This window comes from Thamnophis sirtalis, unplaced genomic scaffold (genome assembly GCF_051295495.1).
Source record: "Thamnophis sirtalis isolate CommonGarterSnake01/CBP01778 unplaced genomic scaffold, rThaSir2_p1.2 scaffold_3, whole genome shotgun sequence".
In the NCBI taxonomy this organism is placed as follows: Eukaryota; Metazoa; Chordata; class Lepidosauria; order Squamata; family Natricidae; genus Thamnophis; species Thamnophis sirtalis.
In genome coordinates this window covers 113,527,889-113,550,877 of record NW_028261383.1, presented here as the reverse complement: position 1 = coordinate 113,550,877, position 22,989 = coordinate 113,527,889, and the positions used below count along the sequence as shown (strand labels likewise).

Here is a 22,989-nt window from a genome sequence, read left to right as displayed (position 1 = left end):
GGAGAGACATCTCCCAGGTGCTTTCTCAAATTACAGTACAGTACATTCCTGCCTAGGACTCAGATTTCTTATATCTGATTGTTGTCTTGGTTGCTGCTTTCTCCTGTTCCTCAATGTTATTCTTTCTGTCCATTACTCATATGCATATCTTCATTTAAAGCATTCTTATTCCACTCTTTGATTCAATAAAGTTGCCCAGTAATAACAGCCCTGCTCAAGGCCAACTCCTTACAGATGTAGAAAACTGGTTATAAATATTTGATCATCCTCAGACCTTGAGTTAAACTGGGTGATAAATGTATATGTACGTGTGTGTGTATACACACACATTATCTATCATCTATCTTATCTATCTATCTATCTATCTATCTATCTATCTATCTATCTATCTATCTATCTATCTATCTATCTACCTATCTCTATATATAGAGTGATGTTTTTTTCCCTGGACAGTTTATGTTTGTTGTGTTTTTATATCATTTTTCTCGTTATTTTGTAAACTGTCCACAATCTAGTAGATGGGGTGGCTTATGTATTAATTTAAAAAAAAAACAGAAGAGGGAAATGCGTGATGTTTCCTATGTTATGTTATGTTCTGCGTCATGAGAGATCCTAAAAACACCAGCTTCACGGGCCCAAACTGGCTCCTACAGAAAGTGAAATGAAATTGCTGCATTTGCGCCGCTTTCCTGTTCCTCCACAGCCCTCTCCCGATAAGGACCAGGTACAGACAAGGCGTCCTCCTTTAGCTACCTGGTTTTCCCCGGCTCGCCCTTCTGCTTTGTCATTAGTGCTCTGTGTGGCTGTTAGCCACCGAATTGGCCAGCGGAAAGCTACGCAAGCACACTGGACGTCGTGATGATGTTTCCCTAGGGCGAGACATTGCCTCCTCTGGTTTTCCCAGATAGTACTTTCCGCCGCCCCCTTTTCCAAGGTGGTACATCCCGCTCTGCGCTCCACGCCTTAATCCGCTCCATTCACAGCACCTTGACGAAGGGGGAGGGAAGAGGCTGGAGGAGGGAAGTTGCCATAAAACCCAGGAATGTTCCGGCTCAAGAGAGCAAGCTCGGTGATTAGCCAGGAAAAAAGCGATGTGCTGCTCAATTGGTTGAGAGGAGATGTTTTAAATCCCGCCCTCTCTTGAGGGACAGGCAGGCGGTGTCGGGCTGTAGTTCGGCTGAGGGACGGGCCCGGAGAAGAAACGGACGGGGGGTAAGAAAAAAGGGAAGGGAGGCGGATGGTTTCACGGAGAACTTCGGGAGCGGGAGGGGCTTCGAGGCACGAAAGGAGGCTTTGGTGGGGCCAAAAGCCGGGAGAAGGAACCGGGCGTCCGAGCATCCTTTGCTCTTTCCCTAACCTCCCTATCTCCCCCCCCCCCCGCCCCAAGCAAGCTTCCTGCGTGTTTGCACATGTCGAAAACCCGGCCGGGGTTGCTTGGATACACAATCCGATGAGGTGCAATTTGCCCGCCAGCAAATCTTGTTGGGGCAGCTATGGGTTGAGGCGAGAGAACCAGGAATCAGAGATCCACTGAATGGAAGTTGTAGATTGTGTCGTTTTTCCTGCACGTTTAAGTTTCTTTTTCTCACACTTTTAAGTGGGTGGGTGGGTGGGAGGGAGGAAGTCATGGATATGGATAAAATAAAGTGAGCGTCGGTGGTGTAAATTCTGAACAGATGTCATGGCCCTCGGATTACAGGCAGTGGATCAAATTAAATCAAAGGGGGGGAATCTTAATTAGTGGCTTCTTTAAAGGTAGGGAATGGGTCTGTTCAGCTTTTGCTGTTCCTCATACTTGTGAGGTAGAAGAATGTACTGGCAAGAAACCTCTCTGTTCTCATTGATGGGAGGATTAGCTTTATGATTGACCTTCGTTTTCCTTTAATTGTGGTGTAAGTATAGAGGTAACTTGGTAGCTACACCCAAACGCTGACTAGCAGAGGAAACCGACTTTCCTGTCTTTCCTAAGAAACTGTGAACAGAAACGAACTTTGTATGATTTGGGTTAGTTTTTCTCACAGCTTTCCAAACCATTGGAAATTTCCATTTCTCTTATTTATGGGTTATCCTTCTTTCACTGAATTCTGATTGGATTTGTAAAGTGATGCTTGCTGATCATAATAAGGATTCCCTCTTTCTTATAATGATGTTTCAGGAACTTGAATAAGGCATATAACCTAGTAGCCATTGATCAGTATAATCCATGTTTTTATTTTACATTTTATTTCAGATGTATGCTAAGGGGAGTTAATATTTATTTAGGTAAGGTAATAGCCACATAGTTGTGACTTCAGATTTTCATAGGTATCATTTGGCCAGTATCTTGCATCAACCTAATGGTTGTCATATGCAACCTGTAGCCAAAACTACACATTAGCTGGGGATTCTTGGTGATTGATTCTTGTGATTTCATGTTTTTAAATTCTGCCTGTAGACTGTAGAGGGATATGTTGGTGTCTCAGAATCATTTCTGACTGGAGCAGGATGTAAGTCTTAGTAAGCAAATAAATGCATGAATAAATGGAAACTAACAATTGAATATAAAAGGATTGGCCTTCTACATCTTGAACAATCACTTATCTTTTAAATACCAAGTTCATTATCTGTTTGCCAGAAAATCATGCAAATATCTAAAATTATTTCTGGAAGATTTCCAAGATTTGATAAGGCTTCCAGTAGTTATGGGGTAACCTTGGTAGCATTCTGCCAAGTGCTTCTTTTTTTTTCTTGCCTTCTCCTGTCATCAGTTTTTAACTATATCTTTAATGTTCTTTTCTATTTGTCATCATTCCAAATTCTTTGAGATTTTCAAGACTTTGAAGTCAGCAGAATATTTATCAAAGTTGTATCTGTATGATATTAATAACATTCTAATAAATGTGAGTCTTTATAGCATATATTATATGCTATAATGCAAGTGTGTACAAGGTAGCCCATCTTTTCTGTATTTTCCCATGCAATGTCTATTTGCTTCTCATGAGGAGATCATTCGCCCTTAGTCCCCGAGTCAAAAAAGTATAGTTACTCTAGCAAGGGATATTGTGTGTTATCTTTTCTCTGATAATTCATGGGGCAACAATTTAGCATGAGCTCAGTTGAGATTTAGCCATCATTTTTAATATTTGTTTTTAAGTAAAATAAAAATAGTTGAAATCCTGAAAGGTTTATTTCCTACTTTGCAGTATAATATGTTGGCATAGCTAAGACCTTTGCTCACATATGCTTTAATGACTTAGGATAAAGTCACAGCCATAATGTTCTTATCGCATTAGAGAGAATAACAAGGCTAACTAGGTTGCAGCTCTGCTGATAAGGAGTTGAATGGTAATTATATATATTATATAGAAGAGACTGAATATAATAAAGAAAAAAATTGTATTTCCTTCAATATTCTGCCTAAATAGTTTAAAATATTACTATTCTTTGATTTTGTTCTTAATACACAGAAGTTAATTTTTATAATAATATATTGCTCCTGATATTAATTGCATATTTATGATTCCTGCATATTAATAAGAAATGGTAGTTTCTCTATTTTGTGTTTATTAATGTGCATTTATATTGATGCAGTTTTACTAAGCTCAGTTATTTCTCTTTATTCCTTGAGGATTAATTAAAATATTAAGTCCTAAAGGAGTCACCTTGTTTATAAAATCTAAATGTTAGTAGTAATATTGGTCACAACAGCTGGCAAAGTTACCAGGTTTTTAAAATAAACATAATAAAATAACATATTTCAAAGGGAATATATATTCAAGAACTTAAAAGGCATTCGTAACCTAGAAGGAAAGCTCTTGAACTTAATGAGATGTCTCCATGTAGATAAGCATGCAGGAATAGAATGCTGGGGATAGACAAAAACCAAAGGTATCTGTGACTAGTGGTGAATGTTTTAACATCAAATTGAGTTGAGAAATGCATATTGAAGCAGAGTGTTTTTAAGAAGAAAATAACATTTTTACTTAATATCTAGATGCATTAGCTGTTTAAAAAAAGTGATGTTGGATGTTATCTTGTGATCTCACAGCCATCTCCACTCCAGATTTTAAGCAGGAGCTTGGCAAACATCCTTTCAGTTGTTAATATAGGTAAGGTAATTCCTATTTCAGCACAGAGTATTTGCCAGATGGATCTATTTGAGGCTCTAATTTATTCAGAATTTAGAATTTGAGTGCTTATCCTAATTCACTATGGAATGTCAACAAGTCTGAATGAACAGCTTTACAAGAAGTTCTTGATTTCTTTGATTTCTTTGATTTCTCAAAATTGCATCTGCTTCAGGCAGCCCAAATCTTGAAATTCAGGACTGCTGTATAGAAGTTGAAGGCTGGAAGCGTTAATGTCTGCATTATGGGGGGGATATGTCAACACTCTATGTCTGCTGTCTTCACCAATTAATTCAGCATTTTGAAAACGTGACAAGAAGAAAGTATTTAGAGTTAATTTAAAAATGCATAAATTACTATAGTTCTGTTGGATTCATTTCAGAGGATGGATGTTATTATGAACAGTTTTTTTTAGAAATGGAAGCAGAGATCTAAATTTGGGGAGAGGATCTTGAATAAAATGGGCTTAAGATAAGAATTTGGTTTGTGTGCCTGAGTTTAAGAAAGCAGCCAAGAAGGCTGTAAATACAAAATACCATAACTATATCTAGGACCAAAAATGGTTGGATGTGTTATAGTGGAACATGCAATATGAAATGAGACCAAAATTTATTGGATAGTGGTGGTGTTATTTTTGGGTAAAAAGGCAGTGCTTAGACTGTGCCTTGTAACTTGGCCAAGTTGTTTATGTGGAGCATAGTTTGGCTATGTTTCCTTGCTGTCCCACCCTGTAAGGAACTCCCTGAAGCCAGTTTCTCTGCTTTGAATCAACTTGCAAAGGTGTTCTCCACCCTGATCCGAAAATAGAGAGATTGGAAGTTTTCCCCTGAAATGGAGTCTACTGTGGCACTTGCAATTCTCACTATTGGGGAGCACAAAGCTTGCAGCTGTGCTGGTTCTTGTGTCCTGGTAATTTCTCAACAACAGTAACCGCCTTTTAAGGAAGGAGTCATATATTTGGAACAAAGATGTGGTTTGCCTCTATTATGGTTGACTTTGATTCTACAGTATACTAACATATAATTTGTTTTCTATTTACAACTGCCAACACAAAACTTTGTCTGTCTCTGACATTGTTTTAAACATTGGTTTATTATATCTGATGGTATTTACTTACGAGCTATCTTATGGGGTTTTTTAGTTAGTCTTTTCTCAACTAAAGGGAAGAATTCTGGGGTCCTCAATTATTCCTTAGGAATTTTTGTAAAGCATCATTAAAGGAATCCCCTGAAATCAGGAAATCCTGGAAAACATGTTTTAGAAATTTGTATTTATGAGAATGATAATGAAATTAAAAGGAATGCTCTAAAAGTCTTAAGAAAAGATTTACAGAGGGTAAAACAGCTATGGGAAGCTGTCTTGACTATTTAATGCATTAATGGATAAGCCTTTAAGGAAAGTTTATGATGATATGAGAGGGGTGCTGGTTGAGGCTGTGAATGTTGTTTGAATGTGAATGTTTATTTTATTTATATGCCGCCCTTTTCCCCCCGAAGGGGACTCAGGGCGGCTCACAACTCAAACCAGGGAAGGGGGATACAAACAAAAAATTAAAACGACACAAAACAATACATAATTTAAAACACACAACAGTCATACCATTCGAGACGGGGGCAACAATTCTTTAGCCCCAGGCCTGTTGGAACAGCCAGGTTTTAAGGGCTTTGCGGAAGGCCTGGAGGGTGGTGAGGGTTCGAATCTCCACGGGGAGTTCGTTCCAAAGGGTCGGAGCAGCCACAGAGAAGGCTCTCCTCCGGGTAGTTGCCAGTTGACACTGGCCGGCGGATGGAATTCGGAGGAGGCCTAATCTGTGGGATCTAATCGGTCTAGTGGAGGTAATTGGCAGCAGGCGGTCTCTCAAGTACCCAGGTCCAATACCATGAAGGGCTTTATAAGTGATGACTAGCGCCTTGAAGCGTATCCGGAGACCAATAGGCAGCCAGTGCAGCTCGCGGAGGATAGGTGTTACGTGGGTGAACCGAGGTGCACCCACGATCGCTCGCGCGGCTGCATTCTGGACAAGCTCGAGTTGCCGAATGCTCTTCAAGGGCTGCCCCATGTAGAGCACGTTGCAGTAGTCCAGTCTAGAGGTCACAAGGGCGCGAGTGACTGTTGTGAGAGCCTCCCGATTCAGGTAGGGACGCAACTGGTGCACCAGGCGAACCTGGGCAAATGCCCCCCTGGTCACAGCCGACAGGTGGTGTTCAAAAGTCAGCTGTGGGTCCAGGAGGACTCCCAAATTGCGAACCCTGTCTGAGGGGCCTGAATGAGCAGGACTTTTATATGCAAAAGAAAAGTTTTGGCTGAGAACTCAAGTTACTTGCATCAATTGTCATCTTAAAAGTTCCAATGAGGAATAGAAATATACACCTGAAAATCAATATATTGAAATCAAGGTAATCGTGTCTCAAAGAAAGACTGAGTGAATAAATGCAAGTGATACATAAACGGTAAAACTAAAACGAATACCGTAGATTAATTTGTGTGCCCTGTGTAAGACGTGCAAATACTGGCAGTAAGATCGTGGAAGTATGTGATCTGTTGTGAGGAATGAATGCTTGTCAGGGAAGAAAAGTGTCTGTCTCTGGGAATGTGCTCTTGATCACTTTACTGTGTAGAAGTGGAAGTTGGGTATTCAGAAGAAACATTCAGCATTACTAAACTGAATGCTGGGCGGAATGTGTGTAAATTTAGAAGAGATGAGGTCAAGAATGAATGAGGGATGAAAGAATGAATGTGGACTGAATACACAAGTGGATGACTAAAAAAGAAGAAGTGCTTTGAAGTATTCATACAGAGATTGAATAGCACTGGGTTACAAAGAAAATATATGAAAAAAGAAGTGCTATATCTAGGGGGAGTGTTGGCAATTTTAAAGAATAAAAGGTGATCTATTGTATGTATGGACATGATAGAAGCAACAGTAAAAAGTTATGTGGCATTAGCAATTGACCTTGGCATGAACGAGATTGAGCTATAGTTCCCTTTTATCTCATGTCTTTCAATTGCTATTCCTTTCCTTTGCTTTTTTATAATATTGATTACTATAGAAAATGTGATGGCTACGGATGTATGTAAATGTACACGGTTTAGAACACAGACTAATATTAAATATAAGATTCAAATAGTGGCTTCTTATATAGCGAGTATAAAATTTACTCTTAAGTTACTTAAGAGTGAAAATAGAGTTCTGCATGCCAGTCTGTTGAATTTTTTCCACGTTGTTCTAAGGATCCTGTGTGGTGGTGCAGGAGGAGATAAAGATATTAGTGCATCAGTATAAGTCTCTACTTTCAGTCTATTATCTTATTTTCTTCTCAGAGTCACTGGTTTGAGATGGGTGACTATAGAAAATAAATTTTACATGTAACAAGATGCAGTCAATATCTTAGTTCAGGTATATCACTTTGGGGTTGTATTTGATTGTTCATGGTAGCTAGAAACTGAATGTGTGAATGGACTATTGAAAAAGATTTCATTTGTTATAGATAGAAAAACAATAGGGTGTGAATTGCACAATATATGTATGAATAAGAAAGTGAAAAAATGTGGACACTCCCACAACTGTCTTGACATCCCTCACTTAAGAAAATGTCACCTTTGACAGTGAGGGGAAGACTTTCCTTTCTCATGCTTTATGGCACTAGGCCCAGGCTGGTCTATTCCTGCATGAGAATGATTGCTAGATGTTATTAAGTGATCAGCATTCATGTGGGAACCAGTCCAGGCTACAAGAAGCAGGCAAATTATCTTGTGATTATCTAAAGGAGGAACTGTAATTCACAGGAAAATAAATGTGTTATATGTAACAAGTCCCAGATTAAACTCCAGGAAATGCCAATAAAAAGGCTCAGCAAATAGTGGGATTTCTTTGCCTCAAACCCTAGAGGGCTACTGCTAGTCACAGAAGATGCTGTGTAGGGTAATAAAGACTCTGACCTACCTACCATTATATATCATTCTGAGAACTCCTTCCTATGAGTTTCATTCATATGTTGTAATTAAGGATTTCTAACTTCCTGCTAGTTTCCCCACTGAGTTTCCTTTTGGGAAGACGTTTTTGGATATATGTCCACTGGGCACCAGGATGAATTTATAAGTTCCATATATCATAGAAAACAATTAATTCTGTGACCAATTATATGTTATTTTTTTGCAAGAATAGTTTTCATTGATCATGAGGAGAAGCTTCCGAAGAAGAATTGAAGAAATATTAATTCTTTTCTCAGGTTGATTATGTCCTCCCTTCTGGAACATTCACTGGTAAAATTTTGTTGTGAATTAACATGCGCATCTGTTGCATGGATCACCTGTGAATATACTTGGCCTTACCTGATAATAATATAAGTCTTCAAGTTCTTCATGTTCAACTTTCTGCCTTCCTGACTCAAGTTGCAAAAAGTATCCTAGAAACAATATTAAAATAAATATAAATAAATATAGTATGCTGATGATACCCAGCTATCCATCTCCACACCTGTTGAATTAAATTTTCTGTCTTAATGTCTAGAATACGTGTGGGTTTGGATGCCGAACAACATGATCCAGTTCAATCCTGTCCAAGATTAAGTGACTTTATCATTTAGGACCATTTGATTCCTGGGATTTATCATCCCTTGTTTTGAAGGGGTGTCACAGTCCCAAGTAGACACTTTGCGTAATCTGGGAGTCCATCTGGATTCACGACTCATTCCAGGAGCATGTGGAAGTCACAGCCAAGAGAGCTTTTGTGCAACTTTGTGTTGTGCACCAATTGTGCCATTCCTGAACCATTTCTATTGTTGATCACTAATGCTTAGGTCAACTCCTGAATGGATTACTCTAATACTCCCTACATAAGAGCTGCCCTTGAAGAGCATCTGGAAGCTGCAGTTGGTGTGTGAGTGATTATGTGTGCTCCTTGTTTAGCCCACATTACACCTCGGTTGTGCAAGCTATTGGTTGCAATACAGGTGCAATTCAGAGTGCTGGAATTGACCTATAAAGCCCTACATGGCATAGGACTGGGTTATTTATGGAAGCACTTCTCACCAGATATATCTACCTGTCCCAATAGATCTGACAGAAGAGGCATACACTGGGTCCTGGCTATAAAGGAATGTCATCTGATGGTGCCCAGGAGGAGTGCCTTTTCTGTCATGATACTCATCTTGAAACATTACTCCCCAGAGATTAGATTAGCCTGATCCTACTGGTCTTTTTAAAGGCCACAAAGACATTGTGTTTGGAGATAGAGTGGTGTGGGGCCCTGTTTGATGGTTGTGTTGAATACTGTTAATGTGTCAAGCACAGGAAGTCACATGTCCAGGAAGTACAATGCGCTCTACAAGAACCCGAACTACTAACACTCAAAGCAAATTGGCAGTAGTTAAGAGTCAACAGAATTTAAGGTGGGCTGGAGTTAGATCTCTTGTGGGCACAAAGGGACAAGACTGATGGCACATTGTATCCCTCCCTCAGGCTCAGCCTAGTCATCTACTATGGAATGTTTTGTACCTTAGCTGCTTATTGTACTGATTTTAATGGTTTTACCATGGCTGTATTTTTTCTTTGTATTTTTTATTGTTTTTGGTTATAATTATAATAGCTGTAAGCCATCCAGTCATGTATGTGAGATATATGGCTTTACATATTAAATTTTAAAGGTTTAAAAGCCTTTAAATAAATAAATTTAAATTTATTTATTTAATTTTAATATACTAAAGTGATAACTTTTTTTAAAAAAAATACTGACTGTAATCAATCTTACCTATACCTTATTTAGGTCCATATCTTGGTAGCTTGTTCTTGCTAGCGGCTGGACGCATTTCCCTCATGCCACTTGGACTAGGCCGCCGGAAGAAAGCCCCCCCTTTGGTGGAAAATGAGGAAGCTGAGCCCATCCGTAGTAGCCTGGGTGGGATGGGGGTGGGTGGCATGGCAGCACTTCAGCCTGGACTCCCCCCTCCACCGGCCAGCCTCCGTCCTCGACTTGTGTTCCACACTCAGCTAGCCCATGGAAGTCCCACTGGTCGGATCGAAGGCTTTACTAATGTCAAGGAACTGTACAACAAAATTGCAGAGGCCTTTAATATAGCCTCAACTGAGGTAAGCACATCTTTTATATTACCTGGTTACTGTAGGCTCATTGCATGTGTGGTAGATTTTATATAAGACCAGATGTGTGGGGAAATATTTTGGGTGAACTGAGGTGTTAATATATCTGCTTATATCTAGATACACATTTTGGAATCTAGATGATTGTTGGTGATCAAAGGTCTCCTAGCCCTTTATTGCTGGGATTGAGGGAACAGCTATCTCCTGTACCCTCATTGTCTCAAACGATACCAGATTCTTATTGTACTTCCTTAATATCCTTCTAGGTGATGTTCTGCACTTTAAATACCCACAAAGTGGACATGGACAAATTATTGGGTGGTCAAATTGGCCTGGAAGACTTTATCTTTGCCCACACAAAGGGCCAGAGGAAAGAAGTGGAAGTATTCAAATCTGAGGAGGCCCTGGGCCTGACTATTACAGACAATGGTGCTGGCTATGCTTTCATCAAGGTATCTTTGAATGGCCACATATAGTCTCCTGATGTATTATTGCTTTGCTCTTTGGGGTGGTAGGATTCTGGGTTTGTTTTGGGTTTTTTTTTTGCTCTGTCCTCCAAAAACTATCAGTTCTGAAAAACAAAGGTCTTCAAATGTTTATATTTTGGTGGCACCTAGAAATCCAATCTTATCTTTGTTTCCCCTTCTTGTTCATTTTTCTGAGAAAAATCCCCCCAAAGTGAGTCAAAAATGATGTGATTCCATAACAAGGCCTTTCATAGATGATGTATTTGCTGAAGGCATGTGAAATTATCAGCTCCTATTTTTTTTTTACAATGTTAAACAGAGATAAGTGGATTTTAAAAGGTTAAAGCAGCTTCTTCAATCTTGTGGCCTTTGGGATATTTGTGTTCTTCATTCCAGAATTCCAAATGGCCATTCCTGAATGCTATCAACTTGTGAAATACTGGGCTGAAAAGTGTGGGTTTGTTTAGTTTAAGGGAAAAAATATTAAACATAGAATATAATGGGGATTACACTTGGTATGGTGTAATAGATTTATAAAATGAGATGGATTTTTGTTCTATTTATGGAGAAAATAGACTGAAGATTAGATTTCCAAAACATGGTTTGCTTGGCATAAAAAACTGAGTTGTATATTTGACCTTATGAGCATAACTGTGAGAGCAACAAGTATCCTTTTTTAAAAAAAAGAAAGGATTATCTATAATTTTGATAGATGCCAGAAGATAACTGTAGATATATCTGTTATGCAGGCTCACAGGATGCTCAGCCAATAAAAGTTACTTATAGGGTTGTGATAATTAAGATGAATGGCCCAGTGGGATGCAAAGCCAGACCCCATTAATTCTTTTTGCCCTTCTCTTATTACATTTTTATTATGAAAATCAAAACAACTATGAAGAATAAATGTATCTTTTTCCATTCTCAGAGGGAAAAAAATCCTGTGATTTTGTGTGATTGTCAGATTCTGCATACATGTTCATATATTGGAACTAGGTGGCATTAACCCTGTGAAAATAGCTCAGTGTAAACATTTTGCAGGAACAATAGTTTTCTACCACCATGGGAGGGAGGCGGGTGTTCCACTACAAATAAAAGAAAGGAAAGGGATGACTCCATATCCATTTTGGATTCTGATCTTGCCCACCATCAGCATGAAGTTCCTGGCAGATGGCCTTTGAGACTCGGCAGCTTTTGCTAGAACAAAGATCCCCCACCATTTCCTGAATAGCTGTCATAGGGCTATGACATGCCTTCAAGGAAGTTTGCTTGCTAAAACCTTAATTCTGTTTGGAGCCTTGCTGATTTTCTTTTCTTTTGGGGGGGAAGGAGAGGGGGCACACGCAAGAGCACAATTTTATAATGCACATTCTGAACATAATTTCCTTCTTGCTATACAAAAATACAGGGAGGTCAACCCCCATTATATCCTAGATAGGACTTTAACAATGGATTTCATGTTAGGTTGGACACAGACCTTAGCTATTCTAGTTTATGCTAAAAAATAAATTATGGGCTGTGATTAATATTAAACAGAGCTATGAATTTTCCTCAGTTTAACATAATCTTTAATACAGTAATAAGAAGTGAGTAGCAAGGAAACCAACTTGCTATCTTCGGACAGAAAAGGAAGGTCTTCACAGTCAAAGTTATTGTGGTACCTCCTATGAAATCCGTAAAGAATTGCTGCACTTTGCCGTGTATTTTTCAGTATTTTGATCCTACAGAAAGTGACTCTGTATTGTAATTCTGTGCTCTATTCAGTATCAGTTTTTGTAGTGTTACTTCTTAAAATAAGTATTTCTAGATTTGACTGTTACCAAAACCAGCTCTGACAAATAATCCCTTTAAATTAATATTTCCTATTTGTTATGCATCAGCTGCAGTGAAGCTCTATTTAGTCTGGTTTAAGTCTTTCTCTCCTTTTTCTACTTCTTTTCAGGTAATTCTACTTTCTGATGAGTTTCGAATGACAGGAATTATTTTCATTGACTTCATATGCTTAATCCACAAAAATATATTATGATGTACTGATACATGCAGTAAATATATAAACAGAATAAGGACAGTCTTCTCATTCACTTCTAGTTTGTAGAGGAATGATACTATCCTGCTTTACCGGATAGCAAGAAAAACATAGCTTTAGCAGATCTGCTGCCATGCATTCCTGGGATTAATATACGTTCATCTCATTCAACAGATCTGGTTTTTTTCCCAAGACTGTGTCTAAGGGCATAATATTAGTAGCACAACCTTCTTTCAAGGTGTGAATTATTCTGGGGTTTTTTTTTTTAGAAGAAATGAGTAAAGCAGACTGGTCGGGCCACTGCTCATCTCCCCTATGAGTCAGTTATAAGTGTAATTATGAATCATGTTTCTCAAGTAGAAGTTGCAGGTCCAGCCCTGGATTAGAGTAATGCATAAACCATCACTGTAGATCCTCATACATCCTAAGGTAAAACAGAGAGTTGTTGGACTGCAAGGTTAACACTTTTACTATTGAGCTTAATTTCTTTCTGCCCAAATATATTTAGCAACTTGAAGACCTGATATAGAGCAGCCTCTGTGCAATGCAAAGAAATGCCAGATTGGCTACAAAGCAAAAGGCTCCGTAGCTAGGCTCTTGGCAAAGTATTTACCAGAAAATAACCCAGAGGAAGAGAGGTATTCAAGAGAAGAGTATCCCTGCCATTACAGTAGTTCTGCTTAAGTGAACTGCTCTGTTTGTCACTCAGCCAGGAGTATGTCTCTTGTTTGGGGAACCAGGATTGTTGGCAATCCTACTTGCATTTAGTTAGTTTGTTATTTTTTGATTGCATTGCCTTCCAAATTTTTCAAATTATCTATTTGCCTTGTGTTTGCATAGTGATTGTTCACTTCTTTTGGCAGAGAATCAAGGAAGGGAGTGTTATTGACCGAATCCAAATTATTAATGTCGGAGATCTGATTGAGTCCATCAATGGTCAAAGTCTCATTGGCTGCCGGCATTATGAGGTTGCAAAAATGCTCAAGGATTTGCCCAAAGGTCGCACTTTCACTCTGAAGCTGACTGAACCCCGAAAGGCTTTTGGTATGTATTAATAATGCTGCTATTCCACTGGTTGGTGAGAAGTGAAAATATGCAGCTATATTTCTGATGCAATATGTTATTGTGCATTTTTAGTTTAAACTGTCTTAAGATGATTTGATATAGGAAGCAGTGTGAAACTTGATTTAAACTATTAGCTCTAAACTGTCTCAGGTGGGGAAAAAAATAGGCAAGTCAGAGAAAAACAAATTGGCCATACACATATTTTCTCACTGGCATTATTTACTAAAGTTACAGTTTTGTTCAGATGAACTTTATTGTCAGAAACGTTATGATGGCTGGGCTCTTCTTTTCAGAGTTGATCCTTCGGATCACTGGTTGGAAATGAGGAAAATAAACTTAATGGATCATAAGTTTTGCTTATGAGAAAATTGACAAAATATTTTAAATCAGGTATGTAATATTTTAAAGAGCAAAACAGATCATTTCCTCGGTTGATCATAAGAATTTAAATCAACCTAGTTAATCTTTAGTAAGTAAACCATATGGAAATAGTTGGGTAATAAGCAAGTTTGAGAAGTTAGAAAAATATTCCAGAAAGATACAGTGGCAAACCATTGTTGGTATTGTTGCCGAGAAAACTCAAGACCGTCTATTTTAAGGTCTGTATAAAATAGCAGTAACAGCAATGAGGAAGAATGCAGGGTGTTTAGTTTTGGATTGTTCTGAAATTGACAGTAATTTGTTTGTAACGTGTAAGTAATTTGAATTGTTGGCAAATTTTAGCAGCATAATCTAGGGAGCTCCAAGTATTTTTTTTTAATCATTTGGTTGTAGAGGTGTCTCCTTAATTTATTTATCCTCTATATTCTGATGAGTAAAGTTGCTTCTCTGTTCCAGCCACAGTTATATAATTTCTCTTTAATCATCTATGTTATATCTATGTAGGAGCAAAAAGGCAATATGTGATATACAGTTTAAAATAAGGTGAATGACACAAACGTAGCAATGAAGTAGCTTCCTGATTATATACTTTATATAAGTATATATAAAGTATACTTTAGTTTCCTTATATATACTTTATATATACTTTAGTATATATATACTTTTGTCCATTATTTCACCAGGACAAAAAGAAGTTGAGTACAATTATGCTGGAGTTGCTCAAGACTTTTCTAACAAAAATTCTCATTATGACTTGATTTTTAAAATTGTGGAATAGGTATAAACACAAACATTTTAGCCCATTATGCTATTTATTCAAAACATTTTAAAGCATCCTTCCCAAATCTGAATACGTCTGTTGTAAAACCATATTTTGGCTTGCGATGTGTGAATACAGCAGGAGCCCACATGGCCACCGGCCCACTTCTGCTTGCTCATTGCCACAACAGAGCAGGAAGATGAGTGGTGTGTTGATGCTGCAGCCGCAAGGTGAGGTAGGTGTTGGGGAATGGATGGCTTGGCTGCAGGGGCCCTCAAGTAAGCCGTTACAAGGCGCATTGGGCAGGTCTAAACCCCCGCCCCCCACTTTGCCTTGTGGCCGTGGCATTGGTGCATCACTCAGCCTCCTGTGATCATGAGCAAGCAGAAAAAGTGAGCTGGGGCCCACACAAGATCTGCTGGACAGGGTTGCCAGAGCCGCTGCCGTGAGGTGAGGCAGGTGTCGTGGCATGGGTGGGCTGGCTTCAGGGGTCCTGAGGTAAGCTGTTGCTGGGTGCATGGGTCAGCTCCACCTTCCTCTGCTTTGTAGTGGCAGCACTGGTGCGTTGTGTGGCTTCTCGCTCCACCACGAGCAAGCAGAAGAAGTCGGCCTCCCGTACATGGAAAAAAAAATAAGAAACTGGGAAAAAATAAACCCTAGTGCTTATTTGGGGGGGGGGGCACAAAAATTAAGACCCAGTCTTATTTTCGGGGAAACACATGTGGCTAAAGTTAATCATTGCAGTATTGCTTTTAATTCAACTTTTTTAAAAATTAAATTTATATGGCTGCCCAACTCACACATGGTGACTCTGAGCGGCTTACAACATTGTTTATATCAAGGAACTTAAGGTAGTTCCTTAGTGCGAGTGGGCTATTTTGACTAGCACTGAATTCATATATAGGGCAAGTGAAATTTGCTCACTTAAACAACACGTGGGCCACATCCACAAAACTGCTTTGCTGTATTTCCATTCTCTCTCATTCCAGAGCTTGTGAAAAAATCATGCAGTCCAATCTTGCTACACCTACATTACTCCCTTACCTTGTACCTCAAATAGATCTGTGGGCCTTGGGGCCCATATAGCTTTAATGCTCACAATTCTAAGATGTAATTGGTGATTGTCTCTGCTGAAATTTCCACTCTACTCCCATTATTCTCCAATTAGTAAGCCTTTGATAACTCCATGCATTGCATTTTTTTTCCCTTTTTTTCCATCACGTCATCAATAGATTGAACTTTTTTTTCAAGCCTTAATTATTTCTCCTATTAGCCACTAGTGGCAGCAAAGAGGCGGGGTGGTTGCATGTCTTGGCTGGCATCCAGCCATCATCAGGCTTCATGCAAGATGAGCTGCAGTCAGTGGATCTGAAACAGCTTGAGTTTGAGAAAGGAGTTTAGCTGTAGAACTACTCAAAGAAGCTGGCGCTTCCCTAGGAACAGCAGCCACTGGAAAGGGAACGCCCAGCCACACAGATATGGAATTAAACAGAATCCTTGAATTACATTTTAAAATGCTTGTGTTAAGCTTGGCATGGGTTGGTGAGTTTCAGGGCTTTACACTTCCTTGGTTGACCAATGCAAGAAGCAACCAACCTGTTTAAAACAAATGCATATAGAGAAACAAGAGTACTGATTTCCCTTGATACCAATACAGTACAAAGAACGCAAGAGACCAGATTGAAGGAATGGCTCCATAAGAACCAATCTTGCGGTGTCCAGCTTGGAACCGGGTGTATCTTTTTTTTTACACAATGTCTATGGAGATTCTCAATCAGCCAGATCATGGTTGTCCAAAGGTTGTCCCAAAGCTTTTTTTTCCAAAAGGCAACTGGACTTTCCTGGTTTTTTCTTTTTCTTTGAAAAAGTTTCACTTCTCATCTAGGAAGCAAAACATTAAAAAAAAAAAAAGGTCCAGTTGACTTTTTGGGGAGAAAAAGCACCTTTGGAACTTTTTGTCTTCTTCTTCCTAGAGTATTCCCGCAAGTGCAGGGTCTACTTTTTGGATCATTGAATGCCACTTTGCATGGTGAACTCAAGGGCTCAGGCCTGTGGCTTGCAAAGCTTTGTTGATGGCATCTTGCCATCTCTGTTTTGGGCGCTCGCAAGGTCACCAGTCACTGACTTTTAGTTGGTAGGCAGTCTTGGCAACAGTGGAAGGTGCTGCTCTCAGGACATGTCCATACCAGCAGAGCTGGCCTTCTCTCATCTTCTTGAAAATTGGTGCCACACCAAAATGTTGTTGAATGGTGTCATTTGTGATGTGGTCAAGAAGGAAGATGCCCTCTGTTCAATGGAGCATTTGCATTTCCATGGCTTGGAGCTTTTGGTCCTTTGAGATTTTTTATGTAGTCTAAAAAATTTTCACTTGCACAAGATTGTCAGCTATCTCATCTTTAAGGATCTTTTTTCCAAGTATCCTATAAAACATACAGGGATATGTAGGGATCTGCCTTTGCTCTGGCAACATATTCCCTCTAGTTTAACTTTCAATAAGTCATTCGTTGAGAATATCTCCCCAAATTAAGATATCAGTAGGTCATGCAAATTTAAAGCTGGGAGGGAAAGGAGAAAGAGGGAGACCAGGGTCTAAAAATGATGAAAGAATATGTAAATAATTCTAATATCTGAAACACTAGGTAGTGGAATGACATTTCTGGTACTTGATCGAAGACAGGAAGGAAGGATATTTTTCTCTTAACCACAGTCAAGAAATCCTACAATACATCTGCCCCATTTAGAATTACAATGCAGCAACATTTTCCCACCAGCAGGGGTCAGGATGGCATCATCCAGTAAGAACTTGTGTCATTCTTCTCTTCCCCGCCCTCCCCTGCCTCTGCAACCCATATTCTTCAATAGAAATATATGTTTACTTTGACGTGGTCTGGTAGTAACAGAACGAGATATCCTGTTTCAGGCAATCAGATGGGCAAAAAAAGTCAAGGGTAAAATAGAATCTTCATTTCCTTAAACCTACATTTGGTTGCCTTTCCCTTACTCAGCAACACATATTAATAGATGCATGCACACACTTTTCTTTGTGCTACACTGTGTCTCATTTGTGAGCCAGAGAAAACCTGCGGGTCTCTGCTTCTCAATCTGGAAGTTTTGTTAAGCCCCGAGGAAAGGATACCATGGTTAGCAAAGAGAATAGTGGCAATCCAGAGAGAAGAAGGATGGGGAACTAGTATGTCCAGCAGAAATCTGAGAAGTGATCTACGTTAGCTAAGTGGGAAGCAGGTGCATTCTAGCTTTGGGATGAAACAGGCAGGAAGCTGCTTGGCGGGGATATGTATATCTGTATGTTTATTGATTATTCTCAGGAGGATCTGATTCTTCTTTGATTATCAATATTTGCTGTCATTTAATTTCTCTGTCCTAGGTTCTGTTAGGCTAGTTACTACACAAATTATTTGGTCCCGAGTATTTTCTAGAACTTAATCTGTTCCATTTAATAGATCTTGCTACATGATCACTTTTAGAGTAGCTAGGAAATCTTGGAGTTGTGTATTTCTAGTTCACACAATATTTATAAGGCTTCCTTCCACTACTTGAGAAAGTGTTCGAATTTCTAAATACATCAGATTCCTTATTTGCTCTTCAGCTCATCCATCACTTCAGTCCACCTCTACTATTGCAGATTTCTTCCCACTTGAGTGACTCATTGGATAGTTCTGGGAAATATGACAATTTTCAACTGTTCCCTTTAATTCCTCATTGGTTGAAGCTATTGTGCTGTATCTGGATCAATTTTTTACTGTACCTGTATTTCTACTGCTGAATTAATATTTGCTAGTCTGCAGGATCATTGTGTTTATTGCTTCTGTGTAAATGCTGTGAGCCTGCAATAAAATGGAACCTCTTTTACTGTTTGGTTTTTTTTTAAGCTAACCAATTCAGCACAGAATCACTTCTGTGAAGGTATCTTTGACCATAAGAGAATTGAGCTACAAAATGGATGCCTTGGTTTCAGACAATATTTCTTGCATTCTCAAAAAACTGTTCTGGAATGTAATATATGCTGCTAGTTTTCTTTGTCCAAAATAGAACAGCGACCATAGCCCTCTTTCAATATTTTTTTTTGAAAATTATTAAACTTCGCATGTAAATACACAAATGTATTTGATCCATGATCAGAATTAAAGACTTGGACAGTAACATTGAATTGCAATAATATACCATAATGAAAATTAATTTAAAACATTAAAACTATATACTGGTTTCTCTTCAGGTCATCTAAATATTTGACTTAATGCGTTGTGGGTGAGGCAAGTATCTGTATACATACAACCATATTTAAATATCTCTGCCTGAATATAATGTTTGCAGCAGTTTATAAGCATAAACCAAATTCTAGGTTTGTTTTTACATTTCAATTGTTTTAATAGATTCTCTCTGCATCTTGTATTTTAACATGTTTTAACCTTTTCTCCTCCTTCCTCTCCTTTTCCTTTCCCATTTTCTGAGATGTATTCATTCTGAATTTGGTAATTGATAGTAAATGAAAAGCTGATGACTAACAATGCAGCGAAAAATAAACTGATACCTCCAGTCTGAATTAGGCCAAGGTAAAATTAATCAAGGCAAGATTTTCTTAAGTCTTAGGAGGATCACAAATGCTGCCCCTCAGAGGGATCACATGTGCTTAATGTATCTGTGGAATATAATATGACCCCTGTAGCCCTCATATTGAGACTCGGTGGCTAAGACGCTGAACTTGTCAATCAGAAAGGTTCAAATCCCTAACAATGCATAATGGAGTGAACTCCCATTACTTGTCCCAGCTTCTACCAACCTAGTAGTTCGAAAGCATATAAAAATGCAAGTAGAAAAATATAGGAACCACCTTTGGTGGGAAGGTAACAGTGTTCTGTGCACCTCCGGTGTTTAGTCTTGCCGGCCACATAACCATGGAGATGTCTTTGGACAGTGCTTGGTCTTCAGCTTTGAAATAGAGATGAGCACCCCCCCCTCCCCCTGGGAACTAGCACATACGTGCGAGGGGAACCTTTACCTTTAGCGCTCATATGTTCATTCTGTGGCAGAGCTTTCTATGATCTTGGTTTCCTTGCAACAGTGTCATTTTTCTGCATTACCATTCCTCTTGACTTTCTTTTCATTTAGCCACTAAACTTTTAGTAGAAGTAACAGAAAAATATATCAGAGAAGCCACAGGAGGAACTATAGGCCTTCTATTTAGATTCTTACACCAATGTCTTTTGAACCAACTATGGGTTATTAAATAATAACTATGGGTTATTATTTTTGTCCATAGCAGTCTTTGAGTATAATCATCACAGGCATACATAAACATGTTAGCGTTAAAGGAGAAATATTAGAATTCTCCCTAAATGAATTAATTTTGGATTCCAGCATGCCCAGTTTCAGACTTGCCCAGGAAACAATACATTTTCCCACTGTCTGCTTCACTGCATGTGTTTTGCTACTAACCCTAACCAAACACTTTATTAGCTTTTATGCCTGCGCACTCCCAACTCTGCAAAGAAGAGGCTCCTTTAGGGTGTCCCTTTTAAGTTTGCAGTGTTAGCTGTTGGTGTCGGGCTTAGCTGAATAATTTTTCCCTCCACCTCAATTTGTGTTTATTCTTAGGAACTTTAATATATAAGTTATTGATCATGAAATGCCTCTGCCTAGGGGGGTCAATTCTGTCCTCCTGAAGTGAAAGAGCCTTTTTTTTTTTTTTGCTTTTATGTATGCTAGGAAAGGGGAAATGGCAGGAATCATTACTTACAAAGAAATCTGTATCCTTCATAAGAGCCCACAGTATTGTTTGAAGAGTACAGTTTGTTAATTTCCATTAGCATAGTAATAAGCAGTGAGACAGGACATGGAGGGCTGGCTTGCTAAATTTGCATCCTATATGTATTTGCCAAGAATGTGCTGATTCTCGCGGGATAGCGTTGGTTTAAGTGTGTCTTATTATAGTACCTGATTATCACTTGACAAATTATGTTTGATGTTTAAACTAAACTGATTCCACCATGTCTAGAAACGGGATTTCTTCCCCCCTCTCCACCCAAAATCAATGTCTGTCTTGCTCTTAAATGTGCTAAATCCTAATATACTGTCTGCACTTGGTGGATAATGGAATGCTGGAAGCCTCCCAGAGTGTGCATGAATTGAAGAGGAAGAAAGCCAGACAGTTGTCATTTGAAGGTGGTGCCAAGGAGCTGTAAGCAAGCAATACCCTTTCTCCAAATAATTAGGCTTTGCAAATCCTCAGTCGGTGTAGTTAACACGCTTAAGATAGTTTCGCAAAGTTGTTATTAACTTGTTTCCTTTGGCATGCTTTTTTATTATTTTATGATCACTGATTGTGGCAATAAGAAAATGCCTAACCATCGTCTGGCATTTCATGTTACAAAATACCCTTTGGACAAACAGATAAAATAAAGGCACTATTATAATTGTGTATGCCTAAACAAGCAAAGGGCACATGTGGGCTTGGCTTTCAATTCCTCCGAAGTAGCCTATTCAACTGCACAATTAGTTAGTACACATAACACACCTAAAGCTGATGCTACGTATTTTCCCTTCTTTTGCTAAGATCCAAGAAGAGGACTTCTAGGGAAGGAATGAAGAATGCAGCATGTGTTTGTTCCTAGCATTTTTAAATAAGGTTTGGAAAGAATCCTATATGAAATGCTAAAGAGTTGCTGGGAGTCACTGTAGATAAAGGCCAGACCAGGTGAACCAATAAACTGAGTTGGCACTTTTGAAAATAAGTAAAAACAAAAGAAGAATATTGGTACTTAAAATCAAGACTAGGTCTGTTACTGTTTTCTAAATTTGGAATAATGCTGTTAGCTGATACAAAAATGTGACAAAAATTCAGGATTGTGATAAGTAAAGTTATACCAGAGGTGGGTTTCTACCGGTTCGCACCGATTCAGGTGAACCAGTAGTGATAATTTGGCCTGGGTCGCAGAACTGGCAGTGACCCAGGCTGGTCATGCCCCCGAACCGGTTCTCCGGTCTCCACTGCCATTGCTGGCATGTTTTGTATTAGTTTTTATTAGCTTTGCGCATGCACAGAACAGCTTACATTGAACTGCGCATGAAGCGAACTGATATCAATGCCGGTAGGAACCCACCCCTGAGTTACACCATAGTTTTCATTGTACAAAGGAAGACCTAGAGGCAAAAGAATAAATGCAAAGCTTTCACCCTGGAATATTACGTTACCTTTTCTTACAAGTTCAGCTTCTGAGTTTGTAACTACTTTGGTAATATAGATAGTCCTCAACTGACCACAGTTCACTTGGTGACTCTTCAAAGTTACAACAGGACTGAAAAATGTGACTTATGACCGTTTTTCATAGTTACGATCTCTCTAGCATCCCCACATGCTTTCTAGCATGGGATCAAAATTCAGATGGTTGGCAACTGGTTCATACTTACAACTTGCTGTGTCCCCAGATCACCTTTTGCCACCTTCTGACAAGCAGAATTTATGGGGAAGCCAGATTCATTTAACAACTGAGTTACTAGCTGATAAACTTCAGTGATTCACTTAACAACTGTGACAAGAAAGGTCATAAAATGGGACAAAGCTCACTTAACAAATGTCTCACTTAACAACAGAAATGGACTCAATTGTGGTTGTAAGTGGAGGACTACCGGTATATCTAGTTTAATGAAAAGAAGGACTAGGGGAGTCACGATAGCAGTGTTCCAATATCTCAAGGGTTGCCACAAAGAAGAGGGAGTCAAACTATTCTCCAAGGGACCCGAGTGTAGAACAAGAAGCAATGGGTGGAAACTAATCAAAGAGAGAAGCCACTTAGAACAGGAGAAATTTCCTGACAGTGAGAACAATTAATCAGTGGAACAGCTTGCCTCCAGAAGTTGTGAATGCCCCAACGCTGGAAGTCTTTAAGAAGATGTTGGCTAGCCCTTTGTCTGAAACGGTATAGGGTTTCCTGCCTAGGCAGGGGGTTGGACTAGAAGACCTCCAAAGTCCCTTCCAACTCTGCTATTGTATTGTATTGTATCTTTCAGCGGTTTCTTCAAAATTTCCTCCATCTTTGACAGTATTTCCCTAGTCTACCAGTTTTGTGATAGGGG

The 22,989-nt window shown here is 39.1% G+C and overlaps 1 protein-coding gene across 2 annotated transcripts in view; it reads left to right on the top strand.

The window, feature by feature from the left end:
• Nucleotides 1-1,077: 1,077 nt before the first annotated feature.
• GIPC1 (GIPC PDZ domain containing family member 1) overlaps nucleotides 1,078-22,989 on the top strand; it is a 32,636-nt gene continuing 10,724 nt past the window's right edge. The window contains exons 1-4 of one of the 2 annotated variants that reach the window (XM_014069066.2): nucleotides 1,078-1,212; nucleotides 9,871-10,193; nucleotides 10,469-10,654; nucleotides 13,556-13,736. In XM_014069066.2, coding sequence (XP_013924541.1) covers nucleotides 9,921-10,193; nucleotides 10,469-10,654; nucleotides 13,556-13,736 — 640 coding nt within the window. In that variant the 5' untranslated portion in view covers nucleotides 1,078-1,212; nucleotides 9,871-9,920. Of the gene's footprint in view, nucleotides 1,213-4,000; nucleotides 4,089-9,870; nucleotides 10,194-10,468; nucleotides 10,655-13,555; nucleotides 13,737-22,989 lie in introns of those variants that run through there. The other variant, XM_087709738.1, reaches the window with a different exon arrangement.